This window comes from Carlito syrichta, unplaced genomic scaffold (genome assembly GCF_000164805.1).
Source record: "Carlito syrichta isolate Samal-C Ts95f unplaced genomic scaffold, Tarsius_syrichta-2.0.1 Scaffold309703, whole genome shotgun sequence".
NCBI lineage: Eukaryota > Metazoa > Chordata > Mammalia > Primates > Tarsiidae > Carlito > Carlito syrichta.
In genome coordinates this window covers 51,004-70,788 of record NW_007253799.1, presented here as the reverse complement: position 1 = coordinate 70,788, position 19,785 = coordinate 51,004, and the positions used below count along the sequence as shown (strand labels likewise).

At 39.9% G+C, this 19,785-nt stretch overlaps 1 protein-coding gene across 1 annotated transcript; it reads right to left on the bottom strand.

Annotated features, from left to right (window-relative positions):
- Positions 1-260: 260 nt before the first annotated feature.
- Positions 261-14,103, bottom strand: PRPF38A (pre-mRNA processing factor 38A). The gene is made up of 10 exons (XM_008067550.2): positions 13,803-14,103; positions 12,867-13,026; positions 10,773-10,894; positions 9,554-9,639; positions 3,762-3,872; positions 2,586-2,698; positions 1,955-1,981; positions 1,756-1,853; positions 1,245-1,293; positions 261-685 (listed from the first exon to the last, which is right to left on the bottom strand). The coding sequence occupies exons 1-10, from the start codon at positions 13,930-13,932 to the stop codon at positions 643-645; spliced, it is 939 nt and encodes a 312-aa protein (XP_008065741.1). The 5' UTR covers positions 13,933-14,103; the 3' UTR covers positions 261-642.
- Positions 14,104-19,785: the final 5,682 nt, after the last annotated feature.

The window sequence follows — 19,785 nt, the reverse complement described above, 5'->3', positions numbered from 1 at the left end:
TACAGGCGCACACCACCATGTCAGGAGAAAGGGTCTCACTATACTGCCTAAGCTGGTCTCAAACTCCTAGGCCCAAGTGATCCTCCTGCTACAGCCTCCCAAAGTACTGGGATTGCAGGCATGAGCCACTGTGCCCGGCCCAACAGCACTACTAATGACAGTGGTTGTAACTCTTCAGTTCAGAAACTCTTCTTGATAATTTTTAACTCCTTGGGCCAACTTCTTGTCAGATACAATTAGCCTGTCTTTACTTTTGCATCTTTTTTTTTTTTTTTTTTTTTGGGAAACAAGTTTGTCAAGTTTAATACCAAAATGGGAAAGGGTCATGAGGTGGCCACATCCTTTCCTTGTCATTCATATCCCCAACCTCCAAATCCTTTCTACCCTGATAAGTCTGAATAGTCAAGGTTGGCTGGGTCAAAAACTGACCTTGGGAAACATCTTTATCCCTCAAAGATGTTGGTTACATTTCAAAAAGAGATACAAAACTCAGCACCACTTTCATTAAAAAAAAAAAGTGGAGAAACTTGATAAAAAACCTAAAATAATCTTACAGCTGCCCATGGAATCTTAATTCTTCCACATAGACAGATACCCCATATACAGAGGAGGCCATTTTGGATTAAAACAAAACTGAGTCCATTACTCATTCCCTCTCCGACTCTTCTTGTGGCTTTTCTTAGACCTGAAATGGCAACACAAATTATTACATTAAGGAGCTGGGCATGGACTTTTGAGAAAAGACTATGATGGGCTGACACTAAAAGGGATAGAGCTGACATCCAATATTCATTAAATGTACTTGGTGTTTGTTTTTTGTCTCAGAGCAACATTCTTGAGTCAGTTATTACTATCCCAAATTTACCATTGAAGAAACAACTTCTGAGAGGTTAAGAGTGAACCCAACAGTATATGGTATGTAGGGGTTTCTAACAAGAGCTTATCGAGTGAAAGTGACTTGTCCAAGTTCACTCCACTGTTAAGTCTTAAAAGTTGGGACTAAACCCCAAGTCTCCAGAGACTATCTGTTATTCAAAGCCACAATCCTACACTACAAAGAAAAACAACAAAAAACATATAATTTCAGCAATTCTTAAAGCAAAAGACCTATATTGTCTTATAATGAAGAGAATTCCTAATATCCCCATCAAAACAAAATTTTAGGTCCAACTTAGCTTAAGTGGGACTTTTCACTTCTGAATAAAGATTTAAATTCTTAATTTGAAACAGAGGTCAATTCATACCTTTCAGGAGATTTTGAGTGGCTCCTGTGTCTATGACTACGGTGGTGACCTGGACAAGAAAAGGCCAGTGGATAAGATTCTATCCTCCTACTCTTAAACTGTCATTCTCACGTCCCCTAATTCTTCCCATTGGCTTAATTTTTTTCCCTATGCTGGAGACAGCTCTTATTAGCACCTCTGAATTGGTGTGGGATGGGAGAGGAAAGCAGTAATGCAACCAGTTCATATACATTAATGTCTTGTGGCTAACTTCACAATCACATTGGGTTTTTACCCCTGCTTTGTTAGATCTCAATCATGTAATTTCAGATGAAAAAAAATGGAGGTCATCATCATGTCAATAAAGTTTGTGAGAATCAAGCTGTGAACCCTAATTTTCAAACTAAATTCTATGCCCATTCCCTTTTCTGCTAGGCAGTAGTATAGTCAGGCACTCTACTGTAGGAGGCTAGCTGCTCTTCTTACATTTCTTTGTTAAGGCAACCTATGGCAAAAAGCCCAGATGATCTACCTGGTGACTTGGAGCGAGATCTGTGCCGTCGATCTCGGGATCTGCTGCGGTGACGCCTTGGACTCTTGCTCCGATGCCTTTCTCGGCGGGGGGAGGGGCTGTAGAAAAGAGTGCTCAGACCACCAAATCTGGCTGGCAATGTATACACACTATCGCCCCCTCCCCAGAATCCTAGTCTATATAACGAATGAATACCTACCTTCTCCTTTTGGGAGATCGACTCCGCCTAAAAAGAAAATAGAGGAATAGAAGAGCCTAGGTTGGTGAACTGGATATTATAGATTGGAAAAATGGTTCCAATTCTTATCCTATATCCTTGTTTGTATCCACGTCCTTTGAAGCACCCTCCCACTATAAACTTGGGATTGGCCACATGACCTGCTTTGGCCAATGGGATATATGCAAATGTGACATAAGCACATATTGCATGATAGGGTTTGTTTGCTCTTGAGTTCTGCCACTGCCATAAGAACATGCCCAACTTAGGCTGATGGAGAATGAGACAAGAAGAGATGAGATTCCCTCATCATCCTAGCTAAGGTTATTCAATACCAGCCAACAGACTGGTGATCATGAACAGGTGAGTAAACATAGTTTATACTTTAAAAAAAAAACAAAACTGCCTATCAGCCCTACCTAAATCACTGACTGAACTAAACAGTACTGCTGTCTGCCAATGAAGTTTCATGGATGGTTGTTTTGCAGTAATAGATAACTAATATATGGGGCAAATAGGCTCCATAGCCTGGCATTTTTCCTTCTCTGAAATCCAAACTTCTAGGCAACAGTGCTCAGTCTCCCTGGAAAAGACCAGTGACTCAAGGCCTTACCTTCTGGGCGACCGGCTCCTACTCCTCCTGTAGCGCAGAGTGGGAGAACGGCGGGGCTTGTCCAAATCTCGGTAACTTCTTCTGCGGTGATCAGGTGATGGCACTCTTTCCAACTGGAAACAAGAGATAGCTGCATCATTAATGGGCATAGGCTTGTAAAGAACCACCTAGGAACACTGAGTATACTTCTCTCCCCATCCTGTCCAAAGTCCATCTCCAAGTGACTTAAAACACAGTAATTTGACTACAAAGAGAGGCACTTCCCTTCTAAATATTAAAACTTATTATGATGCTATGTAATTAGGACCATGTGGTACTTGCACATGAATAGACAAAATGACCTGTAGAAGAAATACCAGAAATAGACCCATACACACACACAAAGCTTTGAATTATGACAAAGGGGCAATGCAGATCAGTGGGAAAAGGATGGAATTAAGAAATAAAATAGAGACCACCAGTTAGCCACATTCAGGGGCAAAAAATTAGATCCCTACTTCACTCCAGACATAGAAATCAACTCCCAGTTACATTTCTTATTGTATTTCCTTACAGCCATTTTCTATGCATAGTGTTACTTATTTTATTTACAAATGTTTTAGATCTATTTAAACTTAATGTAAACATTTTCCACAGTACCATATGCTTTTGAGAATAATTTTAATGGCTGCCTAATAGTCTATTTTAATTGTTATAAAAGTTTATCTGACTGCTTCCTGACACAACTGGGCAGCTTGGTTGTTTTTAATTTTTCACATTATAGTTAGTACTGACAGAAAATGACTATAGACTTCCCCCCTCCAAACTAGGTATATTTCTTAAGATAGGTGCAATTGTGAAAAGTGTTAGTTTCTCCAAATATTTATTTTAGGAACTATCATTTATTAGAATGTGCCAATACTATGCTCTAAGGACTTTATGTATATCATCTTATTTAATTCTCATAACAGTCTTGAGAGAAAAGTATCAATTTTGCTTCACAGAGAAAAAAACTAAGGTTAGTAACTCGCACAAGATTATACCACTAGTTACTGGCAGAGCAGAGATAATGAGAAAATACTGTGGGTGTTTTTTTTTGGTTAAAGAGAGCTAAAAATTAAAGCCTAAAAAAACAAAGACCATTCACATCCTCTATAACTATCTCTCCCACAACCCTTAAATTTTCAGGTACTTGACCTTTTCATCCTCCTCTTCTTCCTCTTCACTGGATTCCACGTCATCCATGTCTTCTTCTAGAGCACTAACTCGAGGCTCCAGCTGCTCAGCTTCCTCTAGCACATAACGTTTCTACAGAGAACATAATGAGAGTTAGGGGTTGTTGCCATGTTCTGCAACCACAACATGGGCCTCCTGGGATTGACAAAAGAGCCAAGGAGCAACAGCTGGGGCACCTTAATTTCAAAGACAGTTCAAGATTTTCGTTAGGTGATCAATATACTTACTGGAATCTGTACGCTCTTTTAAGTTTCCCTATAAACATAAATACAAAGTGGAGGGAACGCCTTCATTTTCTATTGTCTCTATTTCCTGTGATCTTATATTCTAAAGTCATTGGAATATCAATCATTACAGGAATAGCTTAGAACAAAAAACTAGGACTTCATACATACAGAAAATCCAAGGGCTAGAAAGTTCACGGCTGAAACAATGCTGGCTGGCAGTTCTATCAGAAGAGGCCCAGCCCTGGAGTAGTATCAAATCTTTCTCAAGATCCAGGGAGCTGTTGAGATTCATTTTTGAACTGGGCACAGGATATAAACAAACAATCCATATCCTGTGTCCACTTTCATCGGGGATATGGTTTAGCAATGTGTATTTGAGTGACCAAGGACCTGAGAGACAAAGGTAAGACCTGAGAGTCAAAGATGACTTCAGAACTGTCAAATGGCTAGGCACAGTGGCATGCATTTGTAGTCCTAGCTACTCGGAGCTGAGGTAGGAGGATCGCTTGAGCCCAGGAGTTTGAGATAAGCCTGGGCAACACAGTGAGACCCCATCTCTACAAAAAAAATTTAAAAATCAGCCAGGCAAGGTGGCACACACTTGTAGTCCTAGCTATTTGGGAGGCTGAAGCAGAAGGATGGCCTGAGCCCAAGTCGAGGCTGCTGAGATCTGTGCCACTGCACTCCAGGCTGGGAGAGAGTGAGACCCCACCTAAAACAAAAAGGAAACCTGGAGTAGTGGACACCACCCCCCAACCAGCTGAGATTTCTGTGGTTGCTAAGACTTAGCTCTCATCCCCCTCTGCAAACTGTCTCTGGGACCCTTTAGTAATCATTACCAATTCTAACCTATACAGAAATAGAATCAGAACAGTAGAGCTGGAAGAGCCAAAGTCCTTTTAGTCTGCATCTATTCAAGTAATTTTCATAATATCCTTTTACAGTTTGTAGAGTTATGATTGATAAACAATTTCATGTGTTAACATGCATTAAATACAACTGTAAAGCCATTAGCACATTGCCAGGCATGGTGGCTCATGCCTGTAATCCCAGCATTTGGAAGGCTAAGGCAAAAGGATTGCTTGAACCCAGGAGTTCAAGACTAAGTAATACAGCAAGACTTCATCTCTACAAAATATCAAAAATAAGCTGGGTATGGTAGCGTGCAACTGTAGTTCCAGCTAATCAGGAGGCTGTGGCTGGGGTAAACCATGATCTTACCACTGCACTCCAGCCTGGGTGACAGTGAGGCCCCAGCTCAAAAAACAAAACAAAACAAAAAACCAAAACAATAAATACACCAAATTATTAGCACATCAACATAATGAATTTATCCATCCTATCTAAAGTTTATTTATGCCCCTTTGTAATCTCTCCTTCCCCCTCCTTCACCCTGTAACCAGGCAATCAATGATCTTTTTTTTTGTACTGGAGTCTCATTGTGTCGCCCAGGCTGGAGTGCAGTGGCACACTCACAACCACTGCATCCTCAACCTGCTGGGCTCAGGTGATCCTTCCACCTCAGCCTTCCAAGTAGCTGGAACTACAGACACATACCAACATGCTCAGCTAATTTTTTAAATTTATTGTAGAGACGAGGTCTCACCAAGTTACTCAGGCTGGTGTTGAACCCCTGGATTCAGGCAATCCTCTCACCTCTGCCTCCCAAAGTTCTGGGATTACAGGCATGAACCACCATGCCTGGCTAAATGACCTTTTTGTCACTGTATTTTACATTTACTAAAACTTTATATACATAGAATTATACAGTATGTATTTTTTTGTTTTTATCACTCAGCATAATTATTTTACAATTCATTCATGTTGCTGTGTATCGATAGTTCATTTTTACTGTTGTGTGGCTTTCCATTGTATGGATATACCACAATTTGTCTGTCCAACAACATGTTGATGGAAATTTGTATTATTTCCAGTTTCTAGCCACTACAAGTAAAGCAGTAGTATATGGAGGAGATTTGAAGTTTCTCCAAATCCTTGCTAACACTTGATATAGTCAGTCTTTAATTTTAGACATTCCAACAGGTATGTACTATATTTCTCTCTATGGTTTTAATTTGCATTTCCCTAATGATCAATGAGGTTAAGCATCTTTTCATGTGCTATCTCTGGTGAAGTGGGTGTTAGGGTATTTTGCTCATTTTCCCATTGGGGTGTCTTGTTATTATCTCAAATCCTTCATATGCATATGTATACATATGTATACACACACATATTTTTTTAAAAGACAGGGTCTTGCTTGTCAACTAGGCTGTAGTGACATGGTGGGATCATAGCTCACTGTAGCCTCAATCTCTGGGCTCACATGATCCTTCTGCCTCCCAAGTAGCTGAGACTACAGGTAGGCACCACCACATGCAGCTAATTTTTTAAAATTATTTTTCTGTAAAGACAGAATCTCATTATGTTACCCAGGCTAGTCTTGAACTCTTGGCCTCAAATGATCATCCTGCACCAGCCTCCCAAAGCTCTGGGATTACAGGTGTGAGCCACTGCATCTAGCTCCTCTTCATATATTCCAGATTTAAGACCTTTGTTATATATGTTGTGCAAATATATTCTTCGAGTCTACGGCTTGCCTTTTTATTTTTGTAATAGTATCTTTTGAAAATAAGGAGTTTAAAATTTTTATAAAAGTCTATTAATTTAAAAAATTCATGTTTTTGTGTATAATATTACAAAAAATTTTGTCAAAGATCTTTAAGATTTTTACCTATGTTTTCTTAAATTTAATAGTTTTTGCTTGTATATTTTATATTGTTTATGATCCTCATCAAGTTAATTTTTTATATATGGTGTGAGCTAAGGGTGCATATTCATTGTTTTCATATGGTTGTTTGATTGTTCTAGCACCATCTGTGGAAAAGATCATCCTTTCTCAATGTTAGTGCCTTGTTATCACTGCAGAAAACTAAATGACCACTTATGTTGGTTTTTTTCTGGTTCCTTCATTTTCTTCAATTGATCCATTTGTCTCCTTCATGACAATATAATATATCTTAGTTACTACAGCTTTATAGTAAGCCTTAGAATCAGGCAGTGTTTATCCTCCTACTTTTTTTTTTCTTTTTTTTGAGTTGGAGTCACTCTGTTGCCCACACTAGAGTGCAGTGGCTGCTCACGGCCACCACAGCCTCGACGTGCTGGGTTCCAGCAATCCTTCCGCCTCAGCCTTCCTAGTAGCTGGAACTACAGGTGCGCGCTACCACGCCCGATTAATTTTTTGATTTATTGTAGAGATGAGGTCTCGCCAAGTTGCCCAGGTGGGTCTCGAACCCGCGGGCTCAGGCAATCCACTCACCTCGGCCTCCCAAAGCACTGGGATTACAGGCTGAGCCACCAAGCCCAGCCTACTTTTTTTTTTTTTTTCAAAGTTTTTTGGATATTCTAGGTCCCTTGCATTTTCATGTAATTAGAATCAGCTTGTCAAGTTCTACAGAAAGTCTATTATGATTCTGATTGGGATTACACTGAACCTACATATTAATTATGGCAAACTAACATCTTAAGCCATGGTATAAAATATATCAACACAGTATCTCTCCATTATTTAGGTCTTCTTTCATTTCTCTCAGTAATGCTATGTTTTACAGTTTAAAATGTATAAGTCTTACATATCTTTTGACAGAATTATCCTTCATTATTTTATATTTTTTAATGCTGTTTTATCTATTTATTGTTTTTGTGAGTCAGAGTCTCACTCTGTTGCCCAGGTTAGAGTGCGGTGGCACACTCACAACCACCTCAGTCTTGACCTGCTAGGCTCAGACAATCCTTCCACCACAGCCTCCCAAGTAGCTGGAACTACAGGCGCACACCACCACGCCTGACTAATTTTTATTTATTGTAGAGATGAGATCTCATGACGTTGCCCAGGCTGGTCTGGAGCCTGTGGGCTCAGGCAATCTTCTCGCCTCCTCCTTCCAAAGTGCTGGGATTACAAGTGTGAGCCACTACACCTGACGTTAACACTGTTTTAAATGGTATCTTTACATTGTTTTAAATGGTATCTTTATGAATAAAATTTCAAATTTCAATTGTTTAATGCTAGTGTATAGAAATATAACTGATTCTTGTATATTGACCTTGAATCCCACAGTTCTGCATAAACGAATGGATAAACAAATGGTAGTATATCCATACAATGGAATACTACTCAGCAACAAAATGGAATAAACCAGCAACAACATGGATGAATCTCTAAATAATTATGCCACGTGAAAAAAGACAAAAAAGAATATGTAGTGTATAATTGCAAAATGCAAATTAATCTATTGTAACAGATAACACATCAACAATTGCTTGGAGATGAGGAAGAAGGGAGGGAGAGAATGATTTACTATCTTGACTGATAGTGTAAAGAGTGTTTACATATGTCAAAACTTATCAAATCTTATACTTTAAAGCCATTTAAAAGAAAAGGTCTTTGTTCAACCGAAATCTCACTGCTCAAGCACAATATATAGCCTAGAGGAAAAAGGAACTACCTGGTTGGAATATGTGGGGCTATGTCTACTTACTCCTCTCAGTATCCATGAAACAGCCACACAGGGAAGTTTAAAGACCACTAAGATAGTCTGATTTCCCCATTTCATAGATAGGGGAATTAAGAGCAGATTCCACAGCCAGTCAGCTGTAATAACACAGAAACTTAAATATGCTAATTTCCTGTTTGGTCATCTCTCTCTTTAGCCAATATGGACTCTTTCTCTTCAGATTACCTACCATGTCTATTTTCCCTTTGTGTTTTGTAACAGTAGTTTTAAAATCATAAAATCCATTACTGAAGAGGTACCTCATAGATAATCATTTATCACTACAGAAGGAAAGCAGGATGAGAAAGGGGAAATTTAAGGAATCTGCACTCAGTCTCCCACTCTTGGCCTTCTTTATCTGTTTCATATCCTGGCTTTTTACATGAAGACCAATTTGAAAGAAACTGTTCATGAAGTTTAAAAACTCCTACTCAACCTACAATATCCTTGATATACTACTCTAAAGAAGAAATTTTTCTTTTCTTTTTTTTTTTTTAGGAGACAGGGTCTTGTTCCGTCACTAAGGCTGGAATGCAGTGGCACAAACATATCTCACTGTAACCTCGAACTCCTGGGCTCAAATGATCATCCTACCTCAGCCTCCCCAGTAGCTGGGACTACAGGCATACACCACCATACCTGACTCATTAGACATGGTCTCGCTATGTTTCCCAGGCTTACCTTGAACTTCTAGACTCAAGCAATCCTCTTGCTTTGGCCTCCCCAAGTACTGAGATTACAGGTATGAGCCACTGTGCCCAGCTGAAAGTTTTCTTGTTTTAATATTCACTTTTAAAGCTCTACCCTTCAAATACTTAACTCATTTTTCTCTCACTCCCAATTCACTATCTTTCTCACAGACAAGAAGACTATTTATTAAGGGGACCCCTAAGATCCATGGGTTTCAGTGTCTTAATGTGTATGTGCATTTGTCTGCCTGTGCAGGGTGACTCTGATAAGAGAACTTTCTTACCTGTAGCCGGGGCAGAATGATATCACAGACTCTCTCACTGTGCAGTAGTTCATCAATAAACTCATCTACATGCATCAATTCAAATTCTGAAAGAAAAAAAAAATCATTAGTCCAAACAAACTGGAAGTAACAGATTTAGATAGCCAAAAGATAACATATGAACCCACAATGTTTCTGAATATAGAACACATATCTTACATGGCACATGAAATAATAGCTATTTAGATCTTCCATGGTAAACATTACCTTACTTCAGTAACTCTCAACCCTGGGCGATTTTGCATGCCCCCATCCCCTGTACCTAGAAAGAGTGTGCTACTTCCATATCTAGTGGGTAGAGGTCAGAGATACTGCTAAACATCTTACCAATGCATAGGCCAACCCCTAAACAAAGAATAATCTGACCCAAAATGGCAATATGTTGTGAAATTCTGTCTTAGTTTAACATTATATCATCATAAATAGGTGACTTCATGATGGCCATGACCAAGTCCACCTTGTTCACCATGTTATTTCTGGTACTTAGCATAGTACATAGCATATCATTGGCACTTAATATGTATTTATTCAATGAATGAATTAATAAGTCAATATTTAAAGTATAATACCAAATTCTTAATCTTCTACTGTTTAATGATGTATGTACAGAGGAAAGGCAAATGTTACTATCCTTTGTTTTGACATTAAGTGGGAAAAGGTTTTGATGGCATCACCCTGAATCCCTTTTTAGCACATAAAGTGTTCTGTTTGTAAAAGGTATGGAGCTCCCCTCTTAGATACACTTTTTATTTTTTGGTGAGATTCCTATAATTATGAGCACACTTAGTCCATACACTGCAGTATGAAGTACAGTGCTAGGAGGCCAGTAGAAAGAACCAAGAAGATGTAACATGGAAAACCAACTTTTTCTGGAAGGGTTTTATGGCTAAGCCATTTTGGTTTTGGCTCTTTTGGGAGCATACGTAAAGGGTTACGTGATGACAAGGATTAATGTATGATGCATTAGAAAAGAGAAGCAGACAGGGGTAGACTGTGTGAGACCACATGAAGCTATTACTCAGACTGAATAGTCACCATGAAGGAAATGGGAGAACCTGTGTGAAGACAACGTAGATGAAGAGGAGCATTCACAGTGTATGTGACAGTGGATGGGTAAGGGTATCAGTGAAATGAAAACAGGCTTAAAAAAGACAGTCCAGAGACCTTGCACCATACTCACCCCCATTTCGGTTCTGGCTCTTGATTTTTCGATAGTCGTTGTACAAAGGCTCCAAGTATTTGTAGCAGTCAATTGCAGTGCCTGTCAACCTCATGTAAAGTGCCCCCAACATGCGGACATACCTGGTAGACAGATGACAGTGAAACAACGGGCCATCTGGAAGTTCCTGAGTTTCACAACTGCTTTTTCTAATGACAGTAGTGGATAAGCATGTACTTTTTTTTTCTCTTTGGCACGTAAAAAGGTGCAGTTTTGCAGGTAGCAGGAAACAGAGGAAAGATAGCTAAAATATGGAGACCTGAGTTCAAGTTCCTACTCTACCACTTATGGCCATAGGAACTTCATACCTGTTGCTCAGCTTTCAAATATATCATCAGTAAAACTAGAATAAAAACAATTCACCTCACGCGATTATTCTAAGAATCAAATGAGATACTGAATTTAGCAACAGAGGACATAAGATATATTTAATAACAATACAAGTACACCTAGACATGAATGCTGGTTTTAGGGGAAAAAAAGTCATGTGGGCTTGAATTCTAATTCTACAATTTATTGACTGTGTGATACCACTGGTCAAGTTGTTTTCTCAATCCTTGTAAAATGGAAACGGTGCTACCTAGTTTACTGGCTTGGTATATCAAATAAGAAATTCAATTTGTTTGGGCAAGGTGGCTCAAGACTATAATCCCAACACTTTGGGAGGCTGAGGTGAGAGGACTGCCTGAGCCCCAGGGGTTCCAGCCTGAGCAATTGGGTGAGACCTTGTCTCTATAATAAATCAAAAAATAGCTGGGCATGGTGGCATATGCCTGTAGTTCTAGTTACTTGGAAGGCTGAGGCAGAAGGATCACCTGAGCCCAGCAGGTCGAGGCTGAGGTGGCTGTGAGTGTGCCACTGCACTTCAGCCTGGGTGACAGAGTGAGACTCCAACTCAAAAAAAAGAAATTCAATTAAAGTCCTAAGTATAGCATATAACACATAGTAAGTGCCTAACAAAAGTTAAGTATTTTCTAGCTGTTATTGTTTTGCAATATTCCTTCCTTTTTCCTTTCTCCTACATCTAACTATTTACTCAGATCCCCATTTAGGTAACCAGTAGGCATTTGGAACTCAATAGTTTTTTTATACAGTAAATGAGAAGTAGAATAGTATGGCAAACAACATGGATGCTGAAGCCTGATTTGCCACTCATTAGCTGTTTGACCTTGGGCAAATTACTTAATCCCTCTATGCCTCAGTTTCCTCCCCTGTAAAATAGGGATAATAAGGTTAGAAGACTGTTGTGAAGGTTAAATGAATTATATGTAAAACCCTCAGAACAGAGTATGGCACATAATAAGCTATTATCATATCTGTCTCCTGTACTTGTCTGTGAGCTCCTTGAGAATGGATAATAAACTATTAAGAGCATCTGACAGTTTTAAAAAATTTATTTATTTATATTATTTTAAAGATGTGGGGGTACAATTCAACAGCTGACATTTTTTAGATATTTGCCATGCTATAGGGCCTGTTGCATGGTAAACATTCCTGTGTGGAAAGATTTCCATGTGGCAGGGTGTGGTGGCTCACATCTATAATCCCAGCAATTTGGGAGCCCAGGGGTTCGAGACCAGCTTGGGCAACTTGGCAAGACCTCACCTCTACAATAAATCAAAAAAAAGTAGCTGGGCCTGTGGCATATGCCTTAGTTCCAGCTACTTGAAAGGGTGAGGCGGAAGGATCACCTGAGCCTAGCAGGTTGAGGCTGTGGTGGCCATGAGTGTGCCACTGCACTCCAGTCTGGGCAACAGAGTGAGACTCCAACTCAAAAAAAAAAAAAAAGAAAAAAAAAGAAAGATTTACATGCATTATCTTCTTTAACTCTCACGTCAGTTCATCAATCCTATGAGTAGGTTGTCCTCTTTTTACAGATTAGGAAAGTAAGTCATTTCTTCAAGGTCACAGTTAATGAACAATAGAGTCTGAACATGAACCAAGATCTAACATCTCTTAATTACCACCTTATTGTACTCACACCTCTTTATCAAAGCCCAATTCTGAATCATCAAAACTGGAGCTCTTATATTAGCTAGTCAACATTGCACTCACTTGAAATCTTCATTTTTTATAAACTCTACAATGATATCCTTCTCGGGCTGAATTTGAAGCATCTTCAAGGTTAAACACAGAAAAGGAGTTGGTTTTATGTTGCCACCATAGACGCCACCCACAAACCTTAACTCCATGGCTTTATCCACTACAAGTTCAGCTAAAAAAAAAAAAATAGAATAACATTTCAGATATATTACGGCTAAGCTCTTTCTGGTTGGAAGTAAAGAGTTAGTTCAAGGTTTGGTGCTCCTAAATACTCATTAACAGTTTAATATTAGGAGAACAAATGTGCATTAATAATAACGATAGTATCTAATGTACACTAAAGGTTTATTATATGCTAGAATCTCGGCTAAACACCTCATATTATCTCATTTAATCTTTACAAGTCATAAAGAAAGTTCTAATACTGTTCTTACTTCCAGGTAAGGAAAATGAGGGTTAAGAAAGGTAGTAGCTTGCTGAAGGTCCACAGCCAGAGTGCTGCAGGGCATGGATTTAAGGTTACAATTCAAATAGAGATCGGAAGACTACCTTTCTGAAGAATTCATATTTATATTAGACTCCGATCTAGAAATACTGGAACTGGCCCAGATTTAAGTATGGTAAGATCACAAATTTGTTTTTGGTCATGTTAACGTTTCTTAAAGACCTTCAAGAAGCCATGACAAGAAGGTATATCTGTGTCCCTGAGCTTAACACTGTTTGCAACCCGACTGAGACAACCTTCAGAATAAGGCCCTATCTGATTCATCTGTGTCACCAGTGCTCAACACAAGACTAAACACACAGTAGGCACTCAAATCTTTCTGAATGAATGACATACCCCTCTCCAGTGCCACTTTTAGGAGCCAGTCGCCAGTCCTAGCCGCCCTCGGTCAGGAGAAATGAGCCACAGGGAGGCCAAGAGAGGGTCCGCGCGATTCCGCTTACCCGTAAGTCCAAAGCACTCCTCTTTCCAGTACTTGGACTCATAGATGCGCGTTCGAATGATCTTCTCCACCAGATACTGAGGGTTGGTGCCGTGGATGCTGTGCGCATCTTTCACTGTACGGTTAGCCATTTTAGAACGTCTTCAGTTCTACTTCCGTCGAGTCTTCTAATGCGTCACTTCCAGGTCATTAAAACAAACAAAACAAAACAAAACAAAAAACACCCAAGAGGGATGGAAAAAGGTGGAAGAAATCTCACTAAACAACTTAAGCGACCATCTTGAAACCGGAAACACTGCAGTGTAAGGAACTTCTTTCTTGAACTGCGTCGATGGTGGCCGCTGCACGTTGGCGGAAATACGTCACGGACCCTCTTGGGTGGGCGGGGCGGATCGGGGCGTGCTGGTTGGTAACGTAAGGAAGCGACAGCCTGGAGGCGGGGCCACGCCGTTTGGCGCGAATTTTCCTCTTCTCCATCTTTCCATTCCCGGCAAGACACCAGCCCTGGCTCTGGCACGGGGCTCGTAATTGTAAAAGGAGGAGTCCAGTTGGGGCAGGTTTGCGTTGCTGCCTCCGCCAAAGCTCCCGAAGCGGAGACGGTGGGAAACGAAGGGCTTGGGGGAGTAAACTCTGGCACCCGGTGAGTGTGGCGTTCGCGGGGTGAGAGGATGGTCACCTGAGCCTCTGGAACTGAGGATGCTATTCTCTGTAGACTCACTCATTGATTCATACATGTACCAAGCGCCTATTTGGTGTTAGGCACTGTTCTGAGCCGTTTGGAGCGTTCCTCTTTGCCACACCTCGATTCCTGAAAGGCTTAGCTCTCCGCCAGGGACTGAGTGTTCGCCGTGGGGAAGCCGGAAGCCAGCAGTAGAGTAGCTCGAGCTTTCCCGCCCCGCGTCCTGAGACTCGGTCCCGATGTAGCCTTTCATGCCATCTGCATGGCCTTTGTAAAGCCCTCGCCACATTTCCTCCTTTGCGTCCCAGCTTAGCAAGCACTACAGGGAAGGCTGAGCAGATGTTACTACCCCATTTTACGGATGTAGCGATCGCGCCCGGAGAAGGACGAGTCTAGGTCGTTTCTCGTGACTAAGCCTCCTGGGCTCCTACCTAGGAGTTATTCCATATGAGCTGCTCTTAACTGCTGGGCTCTCGTCCATCTTGTTTCCAGGAGAGTCTAGTGGCACCCTTTCTACTTCTCTAAACCCGGGATTAGAAGGACCTTCTATTCTTCTGGAAGAAGCACTGGATTTACAGATGTGAGATTCTTCTTCTGACCCACTGTTTGTGAAACTACAATGATTAGATAAGATTTTAGTTGTCTGTAAAATATGAATACTAGTACCCTCTTCCCTGCTCTCTTAAGTGGTTTGGGAATGCCAATGGAGTTTCCAGTGTTAGAGCGTGGTTTACCAAGTCCTGATAACATGTTTACTGTAATGGAGGGCAGTATGTGACTTTTAGAAGATTCATTAATCCCCTGAAATTGAATGCAAAACTCTGCGTGAATTTTATGCGAGTTCCATAATATTCATCAAATTATATTAAAATAAATAAGTAGGCCGGGCGCAGTGACTCACGCCTATAATCCCAGCACTTTGGGAGGCCGAGGATTGCCTGAGCCCACGGGTTCGAGACCAGCCTGGGCAACTTGGTGAGACCTCATCTCTAAATAAATAAAAAAATTAGCTAGGCGTGGTGGCGCGTTCCTGTAGTTCCAGCTACTTGGAAGGCTGAGACGGAAGGATTGCCTGAGCCCAGCAGGTCAAGGCTGCGGTGGCCGTGAGCGTGCCACTGCACTCCAGCCTGGGCGACAGAGTGAGATGCTGATTCAAAATAAATAAATAAATAAAACCACAATCCCTTAAAAATAAGTGTAAAGGTTTATGGGGGTGGGGGAGTGAATTTACCATTTTGCATTTCTCACTTAATCTTCCTAGAATAGTGCCTGGTTCACAATGGGTACTTAATAAGTATTGGTTGAGTAAAATGAAGATTCTGGTATCTCCATTTTGTGGGTAAGGAAATGGAGGCCCAATCGACTGTTCTGTTAGTGACTGGGAACCCTGTCTGGTAATAAGCACACCAAAAGCAAGCTCTGAGTTGTAAATTAACATTATCCAATCTCACACAGTGTCCTAAGGTGAGGTAGTTAAGAGCACAGCACTGGAATCTGGCTCTTCTGGGTCTAGGTTGAGGCTGTGTTATCATGTGTAACATTGGACAAGTTATCACCTTGAAGTGATAATAACGTCTATCTTTCATTTAGCAAATTGAGCTGAGTCGAGGTAGGAAAGTGGGGTAACACACAAGAAGCCTGACATCTGCTTTGACTTCCTTATGTGGCCTCTTCAGAAGGTTTCCTGATTTTTTTTAACTTTCCATTGAAGAATAATATACATACAGAATAGTGCTTCAATGATAAAGAGCTCATTGAGTTTCCTTAGAGAGAACATACTCATGCAGCTAGCACCCAGATCATGAAACAAAGCATGACCAGTGTCCCAGATGCACTCCCTCTCCTTGGTATGTGTTCCCTTTCAGCTACACAGGTTCCCTTCTTTTGTGACTTCTAATAATATAGATTACTTTTGTCTGTGTTTGAACATTATGTAAACGGAATAAATGTAGTATGTATTCTTTTGGTTTCTGATTTCTTTACCTCGATATCATTTTGGAGGATTTCCCCCCACATTATTGTGTGTACTTGTAGTTGGTTCAATTTTATTGCTGTATAGTGCTATTATGAATATTCTGGTTCATGTCTCTTGATGATATGTATGTATTTCTGTTGGATATGTTCTGTTGGAATTTCTGGGTCATAGGATATATATATGTTCAACTTTAGAAGATACTGCCAATTTTCTGAAGTTCATGCCCTCTGGCTGTATGTGAGAGTTCTGACTTCTCTACAGTCTCACCCCACTTGGTATTGTCCTGATGATTTTTAAAACCTGTTCATTCAATCATTCATTTACCTATTATGTGCCAAGTCCTGACCTAAGCCCTTGGTATGCGGTTATGAACAAGATAGATGCAGTTCCAAGGTCCCTGCTCTTTTGTAAGTTAACATTTTAGTGTGGGAAGCACAATAAATTAGAAAATAATTGAATGATGATTATTTTCTTTTGAGTCGGGGTCTCACTCACAATCACTGCTCACCACAGCCTTGACCTTCTGGGCTCAGGTGATCCTTCCATCTCAGCCTCCTAGGTAGCTGAGACTACAGATGCACACCACTACACCCGACTATTTTTTTTGTTTTTTGTAGAGACATGGTCTCACTTTGTTGACTAGGCTGGTCTTGTACACCTGGGCTCAAGCTATCTTCCTGCCTCAGCTTCCCAAAGTGTTGGGATTATAGGCATGGGCCACTGTGCCCCGCTTAAAGGTTATTATTTTGACAATAGGGTAGTATAATGGAATGTGACCCTGGAGAGTAGTGTAAGAAGGGGCAGGTAACTTTACACTGGATGTTAGTGAAGGCCTCTCTGAGGGAATTTCATTGGCGCTGAGACTGAGCCATTCCTGCAAAGATGCTGGAGAAAACAGCAGCTGTGTAAGTGTTGGGGCATTTGGTCTATTTGAGGTTTGGAAAAGCAGACATGGAACAAAGTGATAGAGGCAAGGCAGGTTATGAGGTCCAGGTCCTGTAGCCTTCCTTCCTGTAATCCTGCCTTCTCAGCCTAGGGCGACTCACCCACCCTTACACACATAGATACATATACCAGTCTCACTGAGCACCATCTATGGTTTTCTGGAAAAAGAATGTTAAGTTTTTTACCTTGGCTTTGTTTCTGAAGGAGGATGCCTGTTTTAATAAGCTAAAATATCTGGATTTAAAAGAATTGAGGGTATGGATTTGATGCCGTTAAGTATAAATTAGTACCTTATAGATATGGAAACAGTTCTTCCATATGCCAAGTTTTAGTCTGAAAAAAAATGAAATAAAATGTCAGAGTGACAAATCAGGCCATTTATCCTAATTATATTATTCCAGAATTGTGAAATATTTGCTGGGGGATACCAGTTTGCTACAAAGCACTCTTAGTGGTATTCTTATTTTTCAAATAAGTGAGATTAGTGGGTACTGTGATGTACTAGAATCTTTTGTCTGTATCTCAGGAGCATATTTTGCCTGATTGTGGACACAGCAAAAAGTTCTGAGTTTACTTCTGTGTTACATTGCCCATTAAAAGGAACATATACTGAAGGTATATTAGTATATACATTTTCCTGAACATTTATTTAGATTCAAACATCTTTACCAATTTTTACTAAAAGATTATTGAAGATAATGAATCCAGATTCATTTTTTCTTCAGCACAAATCTTGTTTTTTCTCATAAATCTTACCTATTGGTTCATTTCTTCTACACTGTACTTAATTGCATTGATTTTAATAGTAATATGTTGTTAGTTATACTCTTTAAGTGTGCTTAATGGCTATCTTTCATGCATCTTTTATAAGCAGTTTATTTTCCTTTTTTTTTTTTTTTTTCCTGAGTCAGAGCCTCACTCTGTCACCCAGGCTGGAGTGTAGTGGCAACGCTACTCATCACCACCACAGCCTCAACCTGCTGGGCTTAGGCAATCCTTCTCTTTCAGCCTTTCAAGTAGCTGGAATTACAGGCATGTGCCACCATGTCTGGCTAGTTTTTTTATTTTATTGTAGACATGAGGTCTCACCATGCTGCCCAGGCTGGTCTCCAACCTACAAGCTCAGGCAATCCTCTGCCTTAGCCTCCCAAAGTACTGGGATTATAGGCGTGAGCCACCACACCCAGCTAGCAGTTTATTTTCTAATGACAATATTTTCTCTTTTTTTTTTTTTTTGCTACTAGTTTCTCAAAGTTTGGTAAATAATACCTTTAAAAGCAGAAAATCTTATGGGTCTAAATGTTTCCAAATAGAATATAGGACATAATGCCATAGAACTTTAATAAATCAGTTTGTTTAATTTTAATATTGATATGCTGTCCTAGAATTATTGGTCTGTCAGTAATTCTGAGTACTGCTGTCAGACCGGATTTTCTAATTTTTTTACCCAGTTTTACCAAATTTTAGTTCCATAAAAATATGGAATTCAGGGGAAAATCTTATTATTTTTAAGATTACTTAGACTTACAATAATGGATTGGCATTATCATTAGAACTTGTAGATTACAGTTTCCAAATTGTAAAGAGAATTATGTTTGGACTTTTCATTTACATTTGTTTTTATCAATAAAAATGTTTTTCACGTACTTTAATTCAAACTTTTCTTTCCAGTTATTCACAATACTCAAATCTAATATTGGCAAAGAAAAAAATATCTCTTCCTGCTGCCAGAACAGTACAGGTTAGTGACACTGATAATTTTTTGTTAATGTAAGTGGATGATACACTATACTTGATAAAACCTTTTGCCATTTCCCCAAATGCTCTTTGCATGTTTTTTCCTCCATCCCTTGGAATCCCCATATCATTCTATCTTACCAGTATCTACTAATTATTTAATATTCAGCTCAGAAAACCCCTTTAGGAAGCCCATCCTCCCTGAACAGCCAGAAGACCTCGTCCTCTAACTTTCAGTGGCTTTACTGGGCTCTTCACAGTATTACTTGTTCTTTACTGCATTTATATTTCATCCCTATCTGGATTATAAATTAATTTCATGTTAGATATTTTACACCTTATTGTTATGCCTTGTTCCTAGTAAGTACTTCTAAATATTTAGTTTCTTTTCTTAGAAATGGATCTGTTTCCCTGGGTAGGAAGAGATAACAGTTGTACAAGACTGATACAAATGATACTAAGTTGCCTATGTGTAATCTTCACAGACTTGACTTTTTCTTCAGAGATAATGTTTTTTAAGTCTAAAACATGGGAGAGTGTGGAGTGAGGGGAGACACAAAGGATAAACTCATTGAAGGCAAGGCCTGTGTCTTAGAGTCCATCAGGGCATTGTCAGGGTAACTCAGTTAGGAATTTTTCACAGGAGCC

Coding starts and splice junctions, on each gene's coding strand:
- PRPF38A (XM_008067550.2), bottom strand. CDS start 13,932: ATGGCTAACCGTACAGTGAAAGATGCGCACAGCATCCACGGCACCAAC. Junction 13,027..13,802: donor GGAGTGCTTTGGACTTACGG/GTAAGCGGAATC, acceptor TTTTTTTTTTAG/CTGAACTTGTAGTGGATAAA. Junction 1,854..1,954: donor CGATCTCCCAAAAGGAGAAG/GTAGGTATTCAT, acceptor TCTTTTCTACAG/CCCCTCCCCCCGCCGAGAAA.